The 13,278-nt window shown below is 41.0% G+C and overlaps 2 protein-coding genes across 3 annotated transcripts in view; one reads left to right on the top strand and one right to left on the bottom strand.

The window, feature by feature from the left end:
• LOC138129109 (ATP-dependent translocase ABCB1-like) overlaps nt 1-13,278 on the top strand; it is a 221,076-nt gene that overhangs the window by 98,814 nt on the left and 108,984 nt on the right. The window lies entirely within an intron of this gene.
• Nucleotides 4,026-13,278, bottom strand: part of LOC138129114 (uncharacterized) — an 82,278-nt gene continuing 73,025 nt past the window's right edge. The window contains exons 2-4 of the mRNA XM_069045386.1: nt 5,030-5,707; nt 4,845-4,977; nt 4,026-4,791 (exon numbers count right to left, since the gene is read on the bottom strand). Coding sequence (XP_068901487.1) covers nt 4,105-4,791; nt 4,845-4,977; nt 5,030-5,322 — 1,113 coding nt within the window. The 5' untranslated portion in view covers nt 5,323-5,707 and the 3' untranslated portion in view covers nt 4,026-4,104. The remainder of the gene's footprint in view (nt 4,792-4,844; nt 4,978-5,029; nt 5,708-13,278) is intronic.

Here is a 13,278-nt window from a genome sequence, read left to right as displayed (position 1 = left end):
ATAGCAAATTTTCTAAAATAAAAGGTATATAGTGAAACTTCTCTTGGCCGGATCGTGACGGTCACGACGTTATTGCTCGTCTAACAGAAGTGTCCGTTTTACAGAACATCTATGTTTAAAAAAAATGAAAATCATAAGACCTGACCTGACCTTTTTTTTTCGGGTGGAGGGGAAAATACATTTACGTACAACCCCCAGAGCAGCCTGGTTGCCCTGGAGGAGTGTGGGAGTCGCCCGGCTTGGTGGTTTTGCCGCTCCTACTGTTACGTTACTGTTTGAAACAACGAGTGCCAGTGGTACGCCAATGCTGACGAGGTCATGCAACCGTTTATAAAAAGGGTGGCGGAGTAATGAAATTTATGAAAATAACCGCGGGGTGTACAGTAACTTCCCCCTCTAAGTAGGTCCTGATGACTCCCGAGGAGCGGAAGGAACATCTTATGTGATTGGAGTGCAAAATGATTATGGCGAGGTGTTCTGCCGGGAAGTCCACGACCTGATGGTGAGAATGGTGACACCCTAGGTCCGGTCCTGGTGTAGTCCGGGTCCTCCGGGAGAGTTTCTGGGAGCAACGGTCCAGCAGACGCCGGCGTGGGTTAATCCGCAGAGCGTTAGGTTTGTTGAACCTTCCGTAGCGGAGATCGCAAATCCGCCGCAGCGATTCGACTTGAGCTTCTCGGATTCCTGCTCCTCCAGCCTGTTTCGACTCCACCACGATCACACTAGCACCTGCTACACACTTAATACCCCCTACACTCCCCTTTGTACTCCAACAAACACACTAGACAAAAAGGTCGTGAAAAACTTGCCGAGTCGCTGGTTCCCCCTTATATGCCTTCTGCCCCTCTAGTAAGGTTTTTCTCTCTGGCGGAGACGGAAACACGGCGGTCCGTGCGCACGTTCGAGAACGTTTTAGAAGGAGTGTTTCCCTTATCTATTCATTCTTCATTTTTATTTCCTCATTGATCTTTGCATTTACTATGCTTCTCAGCATATCCAGGACTGCATCGCTCACTTGTTTACATCTACGACTGCTGCGACTTTTTCGTTCGTTCTGGGCACCGGAACACGGTATGCTCCGGGTCGTCTCTTTCTTCTTCACAGTACCAGAAGCGGGGCGACACTACGCCCTCCTCTCCCAGGTACCCGGAACCGCCTCTCGGCATTAGTTCAAGTACCAGGTCTGGTGTCTAAGACGGCTGAAAACACGAAACGACGAAACGAACACTGGCAAAGCAGATCACGAATGAACGTACGCCTCTGACGCCGCATGGCCGGTAAGCGGTTCTACCTTCCCTCCCTTGAAATCGAAAAATGGACTCGACCGATGTAGTTGCGTCTGCCGCGCAACTTTATTGGTGTGTTCTCCTTAAAGTGTTGGCACTCTAACCCCACTAACAATTTTGGAATATTTATACTTAAATAACTATATATTTTTTTAATTTTAAGATAGTTTGAAACGATTGCTAAATTGAATTATTCAAGATCTTTTCTGACGCTCTTAATGCGTTGTTAATTAAATGACCTCACTTTTATGGAAAACACCCGCGCCGCTGCCGCGACATCTGATTAGCCTCACAATAATAAAAATACGAAAAAACAGGTTTTGTGTGTGGAAACTGTGTGGAGACAGAAATAAAAACTGAAGAAGTAACGAGAACTTATTAATATAATAACTTAAAATTAATAATGAGTGTGAGATCCACCCTTGCGAATGACCTCAAATATTCGATTTGGTAACGAATTGAACAAAGAGTTCAGATATTCTTGCGGTATGATGTTCCAAGCAGCCTCTATTGCGTTATCTAATTGTACCGTGTTCTGATACTGTTGGCTATCACCATACAATCGCCTTGTACGCCATCCTCATACGTTTTCGATAATAGAACCCAGGCTTTTGCAAATTCGACCGTCGGCGACTGTGCAGTCAACGACGCTTGGTTGGAGAGGTAAACTCAAGTTCTGCAGTTTTCGCCAACCTACACCGCCCATAACGGTACGCGAAGCTCCAGAATCGAGCAACCCGAGAAAAGGAGTTCCCGCGATTTTTACTCTTAGGTAGGGACGCTCATCGCCGTGTAAATGCTAGAGAACGTGGTCTAGGATGATTCCGGTGCGGTCGATACTTGAAGGAGAACCGGAGGAATGCTCGCGACCATCTACTTCCTCCGTATCCCGTTTCCCGAACACTTACTGCACGTGGCAACGCCAACGGTGCAATCCGGAGCACCACATCGGTAGCAAAATTTCTTCCGGGGTTCGGCGCACGAACGGAAAAAATGGTTGGGCTTGCCGCAGTTCCAACACTTTCCCGATATGGCCTTCACGGGCCTGACGTCGAGAGACCTGGGGGTGGAGCTCGGGCCAGATTCTTCAGGATGATTTTAAGACGCGTAGCCTCAGGAACTCTGACCGTCACCCGATCGAACATATTGTCCATTACCGCGGCGAACATAGCGATACTCTCATCAGGACCCTGAGTTCGGCGACGAATTTCGTCGAACAACCTGTCGTTATAATCAGCAGGCTGAAACTGATTGCACAACAAAGCTACCAGGGAGCGCCAGTCCTTAAGCGTTTCGGCGAACGGAGCGGTACCACGTCAGAGCTCGTCCCTCGAACAAGTCGTTTGCCGATTGGAATAATTCCTCCTCCGTCACGTTTCGCGAGACACGCAACTCTTCAACCCTCATTTGAAAAGCGCTCAACGAAAGGCGAGAGTCCTCACCAGAAAATTTGAGGTTCCACTTGTAGACCGGAACACTAGGTGCCCTAAACGAGGTGTCACCTCGCCCGAAAGAAGTAGTTTACTACAAGTGCATAATGCCAAAAGTTGTGTTTGTCGAGTGTTGAAGGGCTAGACACATTTTAAACGAGTTAGGCCCGATCTAAGTAATGATGCTATTAATAGATTGATGGATATTTTCAATGTGAGAACAATGAATTTGTATCCGATGAAATCCTGAACTGTATAATTAATTTATAAGTGGGAAGATCTGTTATATATAGCATAATTACAAAAAAAAAAGGTCTGGAGGATACTAAAACTACAAAAAAAGGAAAATCAGAAAAGTGGAACCATTTTTTTTTTAAGAGATTGAACGAAATTATTCGTGGGCTGAACATTAGAAGATGATTCGGAATCTAATGATGAAGATAATTCTGAAGATGAAATAATGGAGGAGGTTAAAGTGTAGATGTTTTTTAAAAAAAGTGATTCCATTTTGGAGAACTTATCCGTTTTCTGCTTGTGAAACTGAAGCAAGCATTCTTGAAACTCATTCAACGACTAAAGCCTCCACCAGATGTTTACATTTTGATTTGTCTTTTTTTTTCAATTGCTATTTTTAATAAAAAATGCTGGGTTCTCTATTAATTTCTTGTAATACAGTTTCAATCGATTCGCAAAAAAGCGGAACATAAGTATGGCAACACTGTAGCCTTCAAAATTTTCAGAATTCCTAACCAAATTTTTATTCAGATATACAGGATGAAATCTGTCAGATTGTCATGGCCATGCATCGTTTTTTTAAAGTTGGAATACATTATATATGCCATTCACGATGTTTTGGCATAAGGGGAGGCCATGGAAAAAGTGCATTTAAGTTGGCAGTAAAACTGTCTGTTGAATTAGGTTATGTTTTTCTAAGTTTGAGGTTATAAACTGCGTCATTGTCTAGTGCATTGTTGTCAGTTTTACTAGTTTGCAATAGAACAATACTCACACATTTTTAATCCAATTTAACAAAACAGGAAACTGACTTGAACAGACTACAGAATAGTAGGGACCGGGACCGGAAGGCGAAGTGGCTCCTGTTAATTTATGCACCACTTAGATAACCCACCTATACAGTGTCTTAACCAACCAGTTAGCAACTTCTCAATGAATTTTTCATTTTAACCAAAACATTCCTAGAACTAGATTGTATAAAATCTTTTATTCCATCCTAAACGATAAAATGGTATTTTATCTACTGTTTTCTTCATGGTAAAATGAAGTTTTATCGTCTAGAAAAATAAAATAATTACATTTTCACAAGTTTCTTTATTCTTTTTTAATCAAAATTACAAACGTCTGAATTGAAATAACCGGAAATAACATTGTTAATAAAAATTAAATGTGCACTTTTTAAACACTTTTCCACCACATTTGACAGTATTCTCGTTAGCGACATCTTTGCTTTTGATGAAGTTAACGACATCCTCACTTTTGATGAGGTTAGCGCCACTGCAACCAGGTAATTCGTTTGAAAATCCTTGACAATTCTTTGTGCTGCTTGTTCCCATCAAAATTCTGTTACAAATTTCCTTCTTATTTTCAACTGATTCATCAATGTAGCCTTCTACAACCGAATTCGATTTCCAGCCACCATGTCTCTTCATCATAAGCGTGTTAGCTCCAGTGTTCGCCAAAAGAGTAGCACTTGATCTCCTAAAGCAATGACCAGTGTAAGATTCAGGTAATGGCAGCTTTAAAAATTCCGCTATCATTCGGGGCATCTTGTAAAATGTGTTAATTCCCACCACTTGCTTTGTACATTTTTCATTGCGATAACCCAAAAAGAAACTCTTGGTTGGTGTATTTGCAGGTCTTAAATCACTATATTTTTTGTATAAAGCCAACTTGCTAATTTTCGTATTATCCACAATAGTAAACATACGCTTCTTATTCGTTTTTGTTTCGGGAACTTGTATTATCAGAATATTATCTCGATCTTCGATATCGTCAATTTTCATTTTGTGTAATTCATCCATTCTGCATCCTCCGCCGATTCCCATGACCAAGGCAACCTTTAGATAATTTACTTAATATTGAGTGAAACTACCATAATAAAAACACTTACCTTTATCAACAAGTAAATCTTATCAGGTGCATCCTCCAAAAATTTGTTAAAATATTCCCTCTCTAACACATTTGATTTAATCGGTGTGTAGGTTGAGTATTCTCGCTTAAGGAAAGTCTTCAGACTCAAAAATCTAAAAAAATAAACGTTTTAATTATAATATTCAAAATAATCATTCTTCTTACTTTGATATGTCTACTTGTTCCTTGATCAGTAAGGTACTCTTCAACTTTGAATAACAACTCCACAATGTTGAAGCCTTATACTTTTTTACCTTTTCTGCGAAGTACGATAGCAGGACTTCTTCTGATACACCTTTTATGTTTCTGCTTTTCCTCCAGGCACAGAAAATATTGTATTCTTTTTCATACAACGATACAGATTTTCGCGGCAATAAATTTTCAATAACAGATCTGGCTTCTTTAATAATATCTTCAGGAACATACAATTCATCTTCATTAAGGAAAGATTGGGCCATTATTTCCTCAAAAATGAAACACTTTCACGACGCTTTCACGAAACTGCTTTTAACTTTGTTGATAAACAAATTATCTCGGTAACCGACTCCCATGCCAACAGCCCCCGCTTTGAGTTTCTAATGTTTAACATCCATTGTTGTTTTTCTGTTTTTGACGTTTTTTTGATTGTTGAATTTTTTTGACGTTTATAATTGTCATAATCAAAATAATTCAGTAATTCAATCGAAGTAATGGAGGATGGAATAAAATTTTGTATTGTACACGACGATAAAATTCACCATTATCTTCTCGAGCGTATTAGCCTCTCGGCTTACGCCTCGAGGCTTAAACCGCTCTCGAAGATAAAATAAAATTTTATCGTCTTGTATAATAAATAACTAGTACCTACTTATTAAGCCTTATTTTATTCTAATCTTTCTGCAAAATATTTACACACCCATCGTCTATGACAAAAAAGAACAAAACTATTCAACTTCCATAATATCATTAGAAAATTCTGAATCATCATTACCTGCATCAAAATCCCAATCAAATTCTGAGTCACATTCTCCTAATGAAATTATTAAAGGAAAAACCTTTTCAAATAAAAGATTTCACATTAATTTTGCCCAATCTTCCGAAATAAGTTGTTCCCAATATCTACAAAAATGTTGGCAAATTTCATTCAAAATAGATTCAAGCCATAAATTCACAACTCTCACGAAGTTATAATAGGTCTTACAAAACCCCTGTGCCATTTCAATTGGGTCGTTGTTTCTTCCTTCACTATCCGTGCTACATACTCGTATTTATCTTGTACTACGATTCAATTTATACAAAAAAAAAACTTGGCTTCATTGTAACTTACTGAAAATATGTTCTGCAGTCTAATACAAACACCATCAATACGTTTTAAAGTCGCTTCATTATGATTATCGTAAATTCGGCAACATGTTACGTTCATTTTGATGGGTCCGCATGTCAGGCAATTTAGTGACAGTAGAGATGACAGAAATCAAACATGTATCCAACGTTAAAAAATGAAATCACAGTCTCCCCTTATGCCAAAACATCGTGAATGGTATATAGCCATGTTCAACGGTTTGACTCCGTTTCCCGAACCGAAATAAATGAAGTGACAGAGTCAAGTCAGAGCCAAGAGAAAATGGAGATATCAATAATAATAAATATCAAACACCCTATGAGCTCGTCACCTTTATTCGCCTGAAGTAAGGTAAGTCAAAGTTGACAATCGAAAACGGGGAATAATCGCCTCGGGCCTACACGTTGGGCGCCAAAATATTATGCCACGGTTCAAACTGGCCAGAGGGCACAATACTTTGCTAGCTCGATCCCAGGGCGCCACTTGCGGCGAAGTAGAGGGTTCTTTTGGTAGCAGGCCCCGCAAGTAGCCTGCTGACCTAGCCAGGAGAGGTGTTCGATGTTCGCGAGAACGAAATCGAGGAAGATACGCACAAAGTGGACGTGCCCGGACCTAGGCGTTATTCAAGCAGGCGAAACCAAAAAATACGGAAAGCGAGCTGAGTGGGTAGTATTAATACACTATGTAGGTGAAACTCGAATATAATTAATGTAACTATGGTTATATTATAAATATTTGAATTGATGAATTGATGTATACAGGGCAAGTCACATAAGGTTTATTTCTGAATTACCCTTATGTGACTTGCCCTGTATGTATAAAAATGTATAACAGAAGGGGTGGAAACTCGGTTCCAGCAATCCGGCCAAAATAGCTATTTCCGCGGAGCTTTACAATGAGCGAATCTCGCCAATGTCTACGCGGAGATATTGACAAGGTTATAGTGTGAAATATAACATAGGTAAGTGGGCTATTCCACTTGCTAGATTAAGCTAGTTTTTAAATGATAATAAGATAAATATGATTTTGTTAATAATACATATGATCATATCAAAAAGGTTAGATAGAATAAAACTGTGTTGAATAAGTGGGTGGCTTGCCGGTCTCCGTGAGCAGTCCGCGCTCAGGGGCCGTAGAGGAGCGTGTTCTTGCCTAGTCGTTCGGGGATGTGGTGGCGAAGTCTCTTGAGCGGAGCCGACGGTTCTAGAGGCGCGACTGGAGCCACAAAGGTCTCGGAGGCGTCGACGATGAACACGACGCACGGTTCTATCTTGACCTCGACGTAAGACGAGATGGCGGTTGAGGTCGAAGTCTAGGGGGTGGAGGTGGAGGATTCCCTAGGGGAGTACTACGTGTAGCTCATTGTCTACATGGAGACTCACCTATACCCTCAGGCAAGGGAAATGCCTTGGAGAAGTCTACGTGGATTGCGTCACGGGCCTTCAGGTTCGGCGCCAAAATCCTCCCTAAGCGGAGTTGGAAGGGTGTGCTCAAACTTTCCACACGGAGACGATACAGCACACCATCCACAAGATTTCGTCGAATAAGAAGATGCCCGACGCCAGGTAATAAATTTATTTCACTCCAACGAAACGGTCCGCAAAGGCACGTGGCACGGAAGATTCGGAAGAAAAACATGACTGAAGATTTTCCTGATAAGATCGAATGTTCTCGAAGGAGTCGCGCGCGCGCTCGTCTTCGCGCTAGCAAAAGAGGGAATTTTGTAGGCAACCAACGATTCCTGAAGAGGTATGTTGGGCGAAAAACCAAGGGTGACAAGGCCCTCTTTTCCTCCAAAAGAAAAATTTTTTAAGAACATTTTTCTTTGAACTTCTGCCAACAAAAAAATGAGAAGCGGGATGGACTTTTTAGGGTGAAGCCCGGGGTTTCCACTGATCCAGTACAATGTAGACGTACCAGCCTGAAATTGCTGTGAAGCCGTATAGCTGCTTCGACGCTTAAGCAGAGCGAATGACTACTCCGGTAACAAAGTCTATAAAACATATAGGTATATGATGGCGAGCCATAAAACTTTCTTCTTTTCGCAAGACATGGAAATAATACAAATACACATCTGGACCGTCTAAACAGAATCGTTTCTCGTCTGTAAAAATAACTGTATTCTACTGATCATTCCAGTCCATGTGATTTCTAGCAAAATTTAGCCTATTTTCTTTATGTCTTTGCGTTAAAAGCGGTTTTTTCTGTAATCTACGACGTTTTAAATTTGCACATTTTTTAATTATTCTTTGCACAGATCTCAAACTGGTCGTAGAATGCACGGCTTGCTTGACTTTTCTAGCAGTGCAGGAGGAATTAGAAGCTTGGCGCAGGATATTTCTTCTTTCTCTATTGGTAGTTGCAGTTTGAATCCCGCCTCTGTAGTTTTTTCCATAGTTTTCCATATTTCTTACAAAATTATTAACAACTCGTGGACTTCTATTAATACAGCAATGTATCGGTTAGAGTAGCCTTCTTGCTGCAGTGACTTAATGCTTTCTACTTCTTCCGCACTCAATCTTTTACCACGTCCCATTGTATTTCACTGACTTCAAAATTTAGTGGTAAATTAATTATTTATCACTTCTTTCAGTAAAAACAGTTGAAAACAAAGTTTTTATCGGTGAGGCTAATTCGTTGTCGCGGTTTACAAAGGGCTTGTAACAGTAAATATTTTTTGTAATATCTAGTTGTTAAAGTTGGCTTTCCGGAGTGTTTGTCACCATGTAAACAACCCCATAACGGCCGGAGTCCGTTAAGGGTGTCCGTTATGAGCGGGAGTGGCCGTTATGAATGACTAAATAACTATAGCAACGTAGATCTAAACTTTATTTTTCAACTTTTTTACAATTGGTACAATAATTAATGTTTAATGTTATGAACACACCTTGAATTAATCGAAATCCGTATGCCACTAGCAGATATAGACGAGATCGAGGATGATGCTTCAGAATTTTAACACCAACTCAAGCGCGATTTTGCAGGGAATAACGATGACCTCGCTTGCTCTGGAGCCATCCGGACATCGGGAATATCTTGCTCGCGATTTTTTATTGATTTCAGTCGTTTATTTTCAACGGAAAGTTAGAGTGTTAAACAAATCTGACAAACAGCAGCAAATGTAGACAAGATCGAAGATAATGCTTCACAATTTAACACTAACACAAGCGCGATTTTGCAGGCAATTTTATTGATTTCATTCATTGATTTTCAACGGAAAGTTAAGCGTTGAACAAATCTGACAAACAACATTGAAACAATTTTTTTTCACAAACAACGGTGACATGACGACGTCCTCCGCACACTTTTTAATCAATCGGTTTTTTCGATGGCGTTGAAAAAAAAATATTTCAAAAAGATAATTGTGATCTGCACGATCTCCGGACTTCAACCCCATTGAACCCACCTGAGACCTTGGAAACACTTTCTCAGACTATTTGCCTTATCCAGAGAATATTCGGGACTTGAGTGACTTGTTCCCGATTTTGTGGCAACAGATTCCCCAGGAAGAGATTGACAACTTAATTCCTCGTATTAGAGAAGTTATACGGGTACGAGGACGAAATACAGATTATTTGAAATTAAAACAAAAATTATTTGTTTTAATTTAATTTTAATTTTATTTAGTTTCAAAGGTTTTACTTTTTTTAAGTTCCATTCTGTATTGATTTGGTAACGAATTGAAGAAAGAGTTCAATCAAATTTGAAACTCTTTCATATGCATGCCGATTCTCAGGGGTCAGAAGTAGTGCCAAAGGGCGCTGAGCAATGGCCACACACCGCTCTAACATTCTTCTAACACAATAGCTCGCACCAAGTAATCCTATATGGACGCCGGTTGGACGGTTCGAAGCTGCTGGTTTCAAGGTTGATAGTAAGCTAGTCTCTTTGAGGCCTAACTCAAGATCAATAAATGTGGAAATGGCTGCAGACTTAGAAATGTTTTGCTGCTGTCTTCTCCTATCGTTCCTCGCTTTCCGAGCGCCTTGGCCGCCCTTCGACTTTCCAGTCGCTGGCTTCTCATCAGGTTTTTCTTGGGATGCAGTAGGTTCTACTTGCGTAGATATGATGTATGATGAATTACACATGTGTATCGATTATGATTCCTGTTCTTCCCTTCTTGTTCACAAACAGCAATATCCTTAACTTTTTTGGGGCAGTGTATGTAATGAGTGTAAATTTAACTAAGCTAACAACCTACTACTACACTAGGTACTGTTACGATTTAAATCGCCGCGCGATTGTAAATCTTCGCGATTTTTCTAGAATGTTCTAGAATCCATCGCGACGGAAACGTACTCGGACTTCCGCCGAAAAATCTGCGCACAGAGGGGGGGAAGCTATAAATCGGGGGAACCAGAGACAGAAGGAGGATTTTTCACGACCTTTTGCCGGGAGTGTTGTCAGTGCCTGGGGAGAGTCAAGGGGACAGTGATCGAGTGAATTTGCAGGGCCGACGAGACGACGTAGTGGAGTTCACGAGGGCCGTTGGAGACGATTCGTCTAAGTACCACCGCCCACATCGCCAAGCGGATCACGGACTTCACTACGGAAGGTTGCAGACCGAACGCTTTTGCGGATCAGGATCTCGTCGAGTCCTGTCAGTCCAGGTCGTCCCCGGACTCACCGGAAGGTGCCGGATCTACCCACCAGCAAGTCCGGAGCAGTGGTGACACCCCAATTTTTACAGGCCGTAGCTTCTCAAAGTTTTCGGTTGTATTTTGTCACTCCGTCGAACTAATTGAGCGTTTGTATTTAACTATAGTCAAATTTCCATTGTCACTCATTATTTCGACGGGTGAAAAGTTCTATCAAATTCCTTTAATTTGTATATCGCGTTTAGGATTTATAATTTGTTCCACTGTTAAAGTTGCAGTTTTGCCATAAGGCGCGTCATTTCATTAATCGTACTAACTTAAGAAAAAATTTCCTTATCAAGTCCGTCGGGTTTTATATTCACGAACGATTATCAATCCGTGAGTGACCTCGCCAGGAATTGTGTATCGCGCTCACCGAACATTTTTTTGCGCGTGGTTCTTCACCGGTCCGTACCGGAGAAAAACATCTTAACTTCAATTTTTTCTTTTTTGGAGCGAAGGAAGACTTGGAGGACCTCCCCGCTTATGCGGGCGGCGTAGCCGAATAGCGACGTTACGTAGCACCAGTCGGCCTTCCTCCTTCGCTAAAGAAGGGAATTTTTTTTACTGTTTCGCCGGTACTCGTTCGTTGAATATCTGGGACCCGGAGGACCCTCCGAGGAGTTAGGGTTATTGAATTTTGTACACGCCATAGGGCTAGTCAGGCTTCGTTGTTTTCTTTTTCATTTATATCATTATTTTCATTGTTTGACATCTGAATAAACGATTAGTTGGAAGATTGTGTAATCATTTCCCGTACTCCGGGCTGTTCTCACCAATTTTTCAGCTTCGGTCGGCGTTTCTCGTGGTTCGCATTGTAAACCGAGTCGAAGCCACGACTTGTTCGTTATACCCCTGAACATTCCGGATTTGTAACCGGTAACAGGGTTGCCCAGTTTCGAGAGCGTAATTTATAACGTAACAGTACCTATATACAATTGCCGGAGATTTGCAACTGCCATTTCCGTCATCGGGGTTCGGCTTTCTTGAGGGGCCTCAACGCTTTTTGAGGGCGCCCAGTCACACTGTGTTTTGGTTCAGCGTGGTTTGCGCAGTGTCTGTCGGTGCTGATATTGAGGGCGGAACGCCAGTGGCTTATGATTATCTGAAACATAATTAGTCCAGTTTCGTATATGAAGCTTTACCCGTTCTCAGCTTCATCTAAGGACGGTTCCGTGCAGCGCATTTCGAAGAAAGGTATGTCTAGAGCTGACGGCGGCAAGGTACGCAGTTCCTCGTTAATGGCTTCTTGCCCTGATAGGTATTTAGGGCACAGCAGTGCAGTGGGTTATCTGCTCCCCCCACGCATACGTCACACTCTTCATCCTCCATTTTCCTTATTCTTCTTAAGTGATATGCAAATTCGCCATGTCCGGTCAAAACTTGAGTCCGTGTGAAGTTGGTCTTTGGGAGTTGCATCATGTCGGTGGTTACTGTTGGGCTGAAATCGTAGGTTATTCGTCCCTTTGTGGAAGTACTCTCTCCTGCCAAATGTCCTCCGTTTTGATTTGCATGTACGCTACCGCGTGATTAATAGAGTCGAACATACCCGGGCCGATGAGTTCATCCTGGAACACAGCTCCCCTGTCCTGGCGAAGCTCCCGGATGCAGTTTTGTTTTCCAATTTCTAAGTCGACAGGTAGGAGTCCTGCGAGAACCTCCGCTGCCTCTGTCGAGACCGAAGCATAACTGCGAGTGATGAGCCGAGCGACCATGCTGTAGGCCGACAGGTATTTTCGTTGCACTTTCGTCATCTGGATGCGGTCGATCCAGACTCTTACTTTGTCAACATAACTTATTAATTCAAGGTGTAATAGTAAATAAATAAATAAATGTCTGATGAATTACATATTACTTATTTATTACTTTATATATAACACCACATTTTATAAATATGTATGATCGTTATTTAAATTTGTCGATATATATTTCTCAGACTACCCACTCAATATGTTATCGATACTTTTCTTCTCTTTTTTACTTAGCTTTTTATTATTTTGGGATTTTCCTCTTTTTCGGGGTAGAACAAAATCGTATCTGAGGGGTAATGTTTTTATTGTAGGGTTCATTATTGTGGTTATTTTTTTCAGTCAGAACTTGACAATTTCGGCAAATCAGCCAAGTTGTTTAAAACATTTAAATGCATGTGAATTTCTACGATGGCTGAATCATTTAAATCAGAATTCTGTAATTTCAGAAATGTGTCATTACTTTATTTTGTAAATCGCTTCTAAGTTTCTTATTTTCTGCCTGGGTAGCTAGTGCTGTGACAAAGCGATCAGTGTGTTCAACTGAGTTTTCAGACAGTTGATTTCCATTATTTTCATCGCACAAAATACTCTGTGGTTGAACTTTCCACATTAGAATATAATGAATATGCTTACAAATTTTAAATTTAAAAGTAAAATCATTACAAGTACATGAGTACATATGAAAGCATATTTTACATTCTGAGC

The sequence above is a fragment of the Tenebrio molitor genome, chromosome 4, assembly GCF_963966145.1.
Source record: "Tenebrio molitor chromosome 4, icTenMoli1.1, whole genome shotgun sequence".
In the NCBI taxonomy this organism is placed as follows: domain Eukaryota; kingdom Metazoa; phylum Arthropoda; class Insecta; order Coleoptera; family Tenebrionidae; genus Tenebrio; species Tenebrio molitor.
This window is presented reverse-complemented; position numbering and strand designations above follow the sequence as displayed.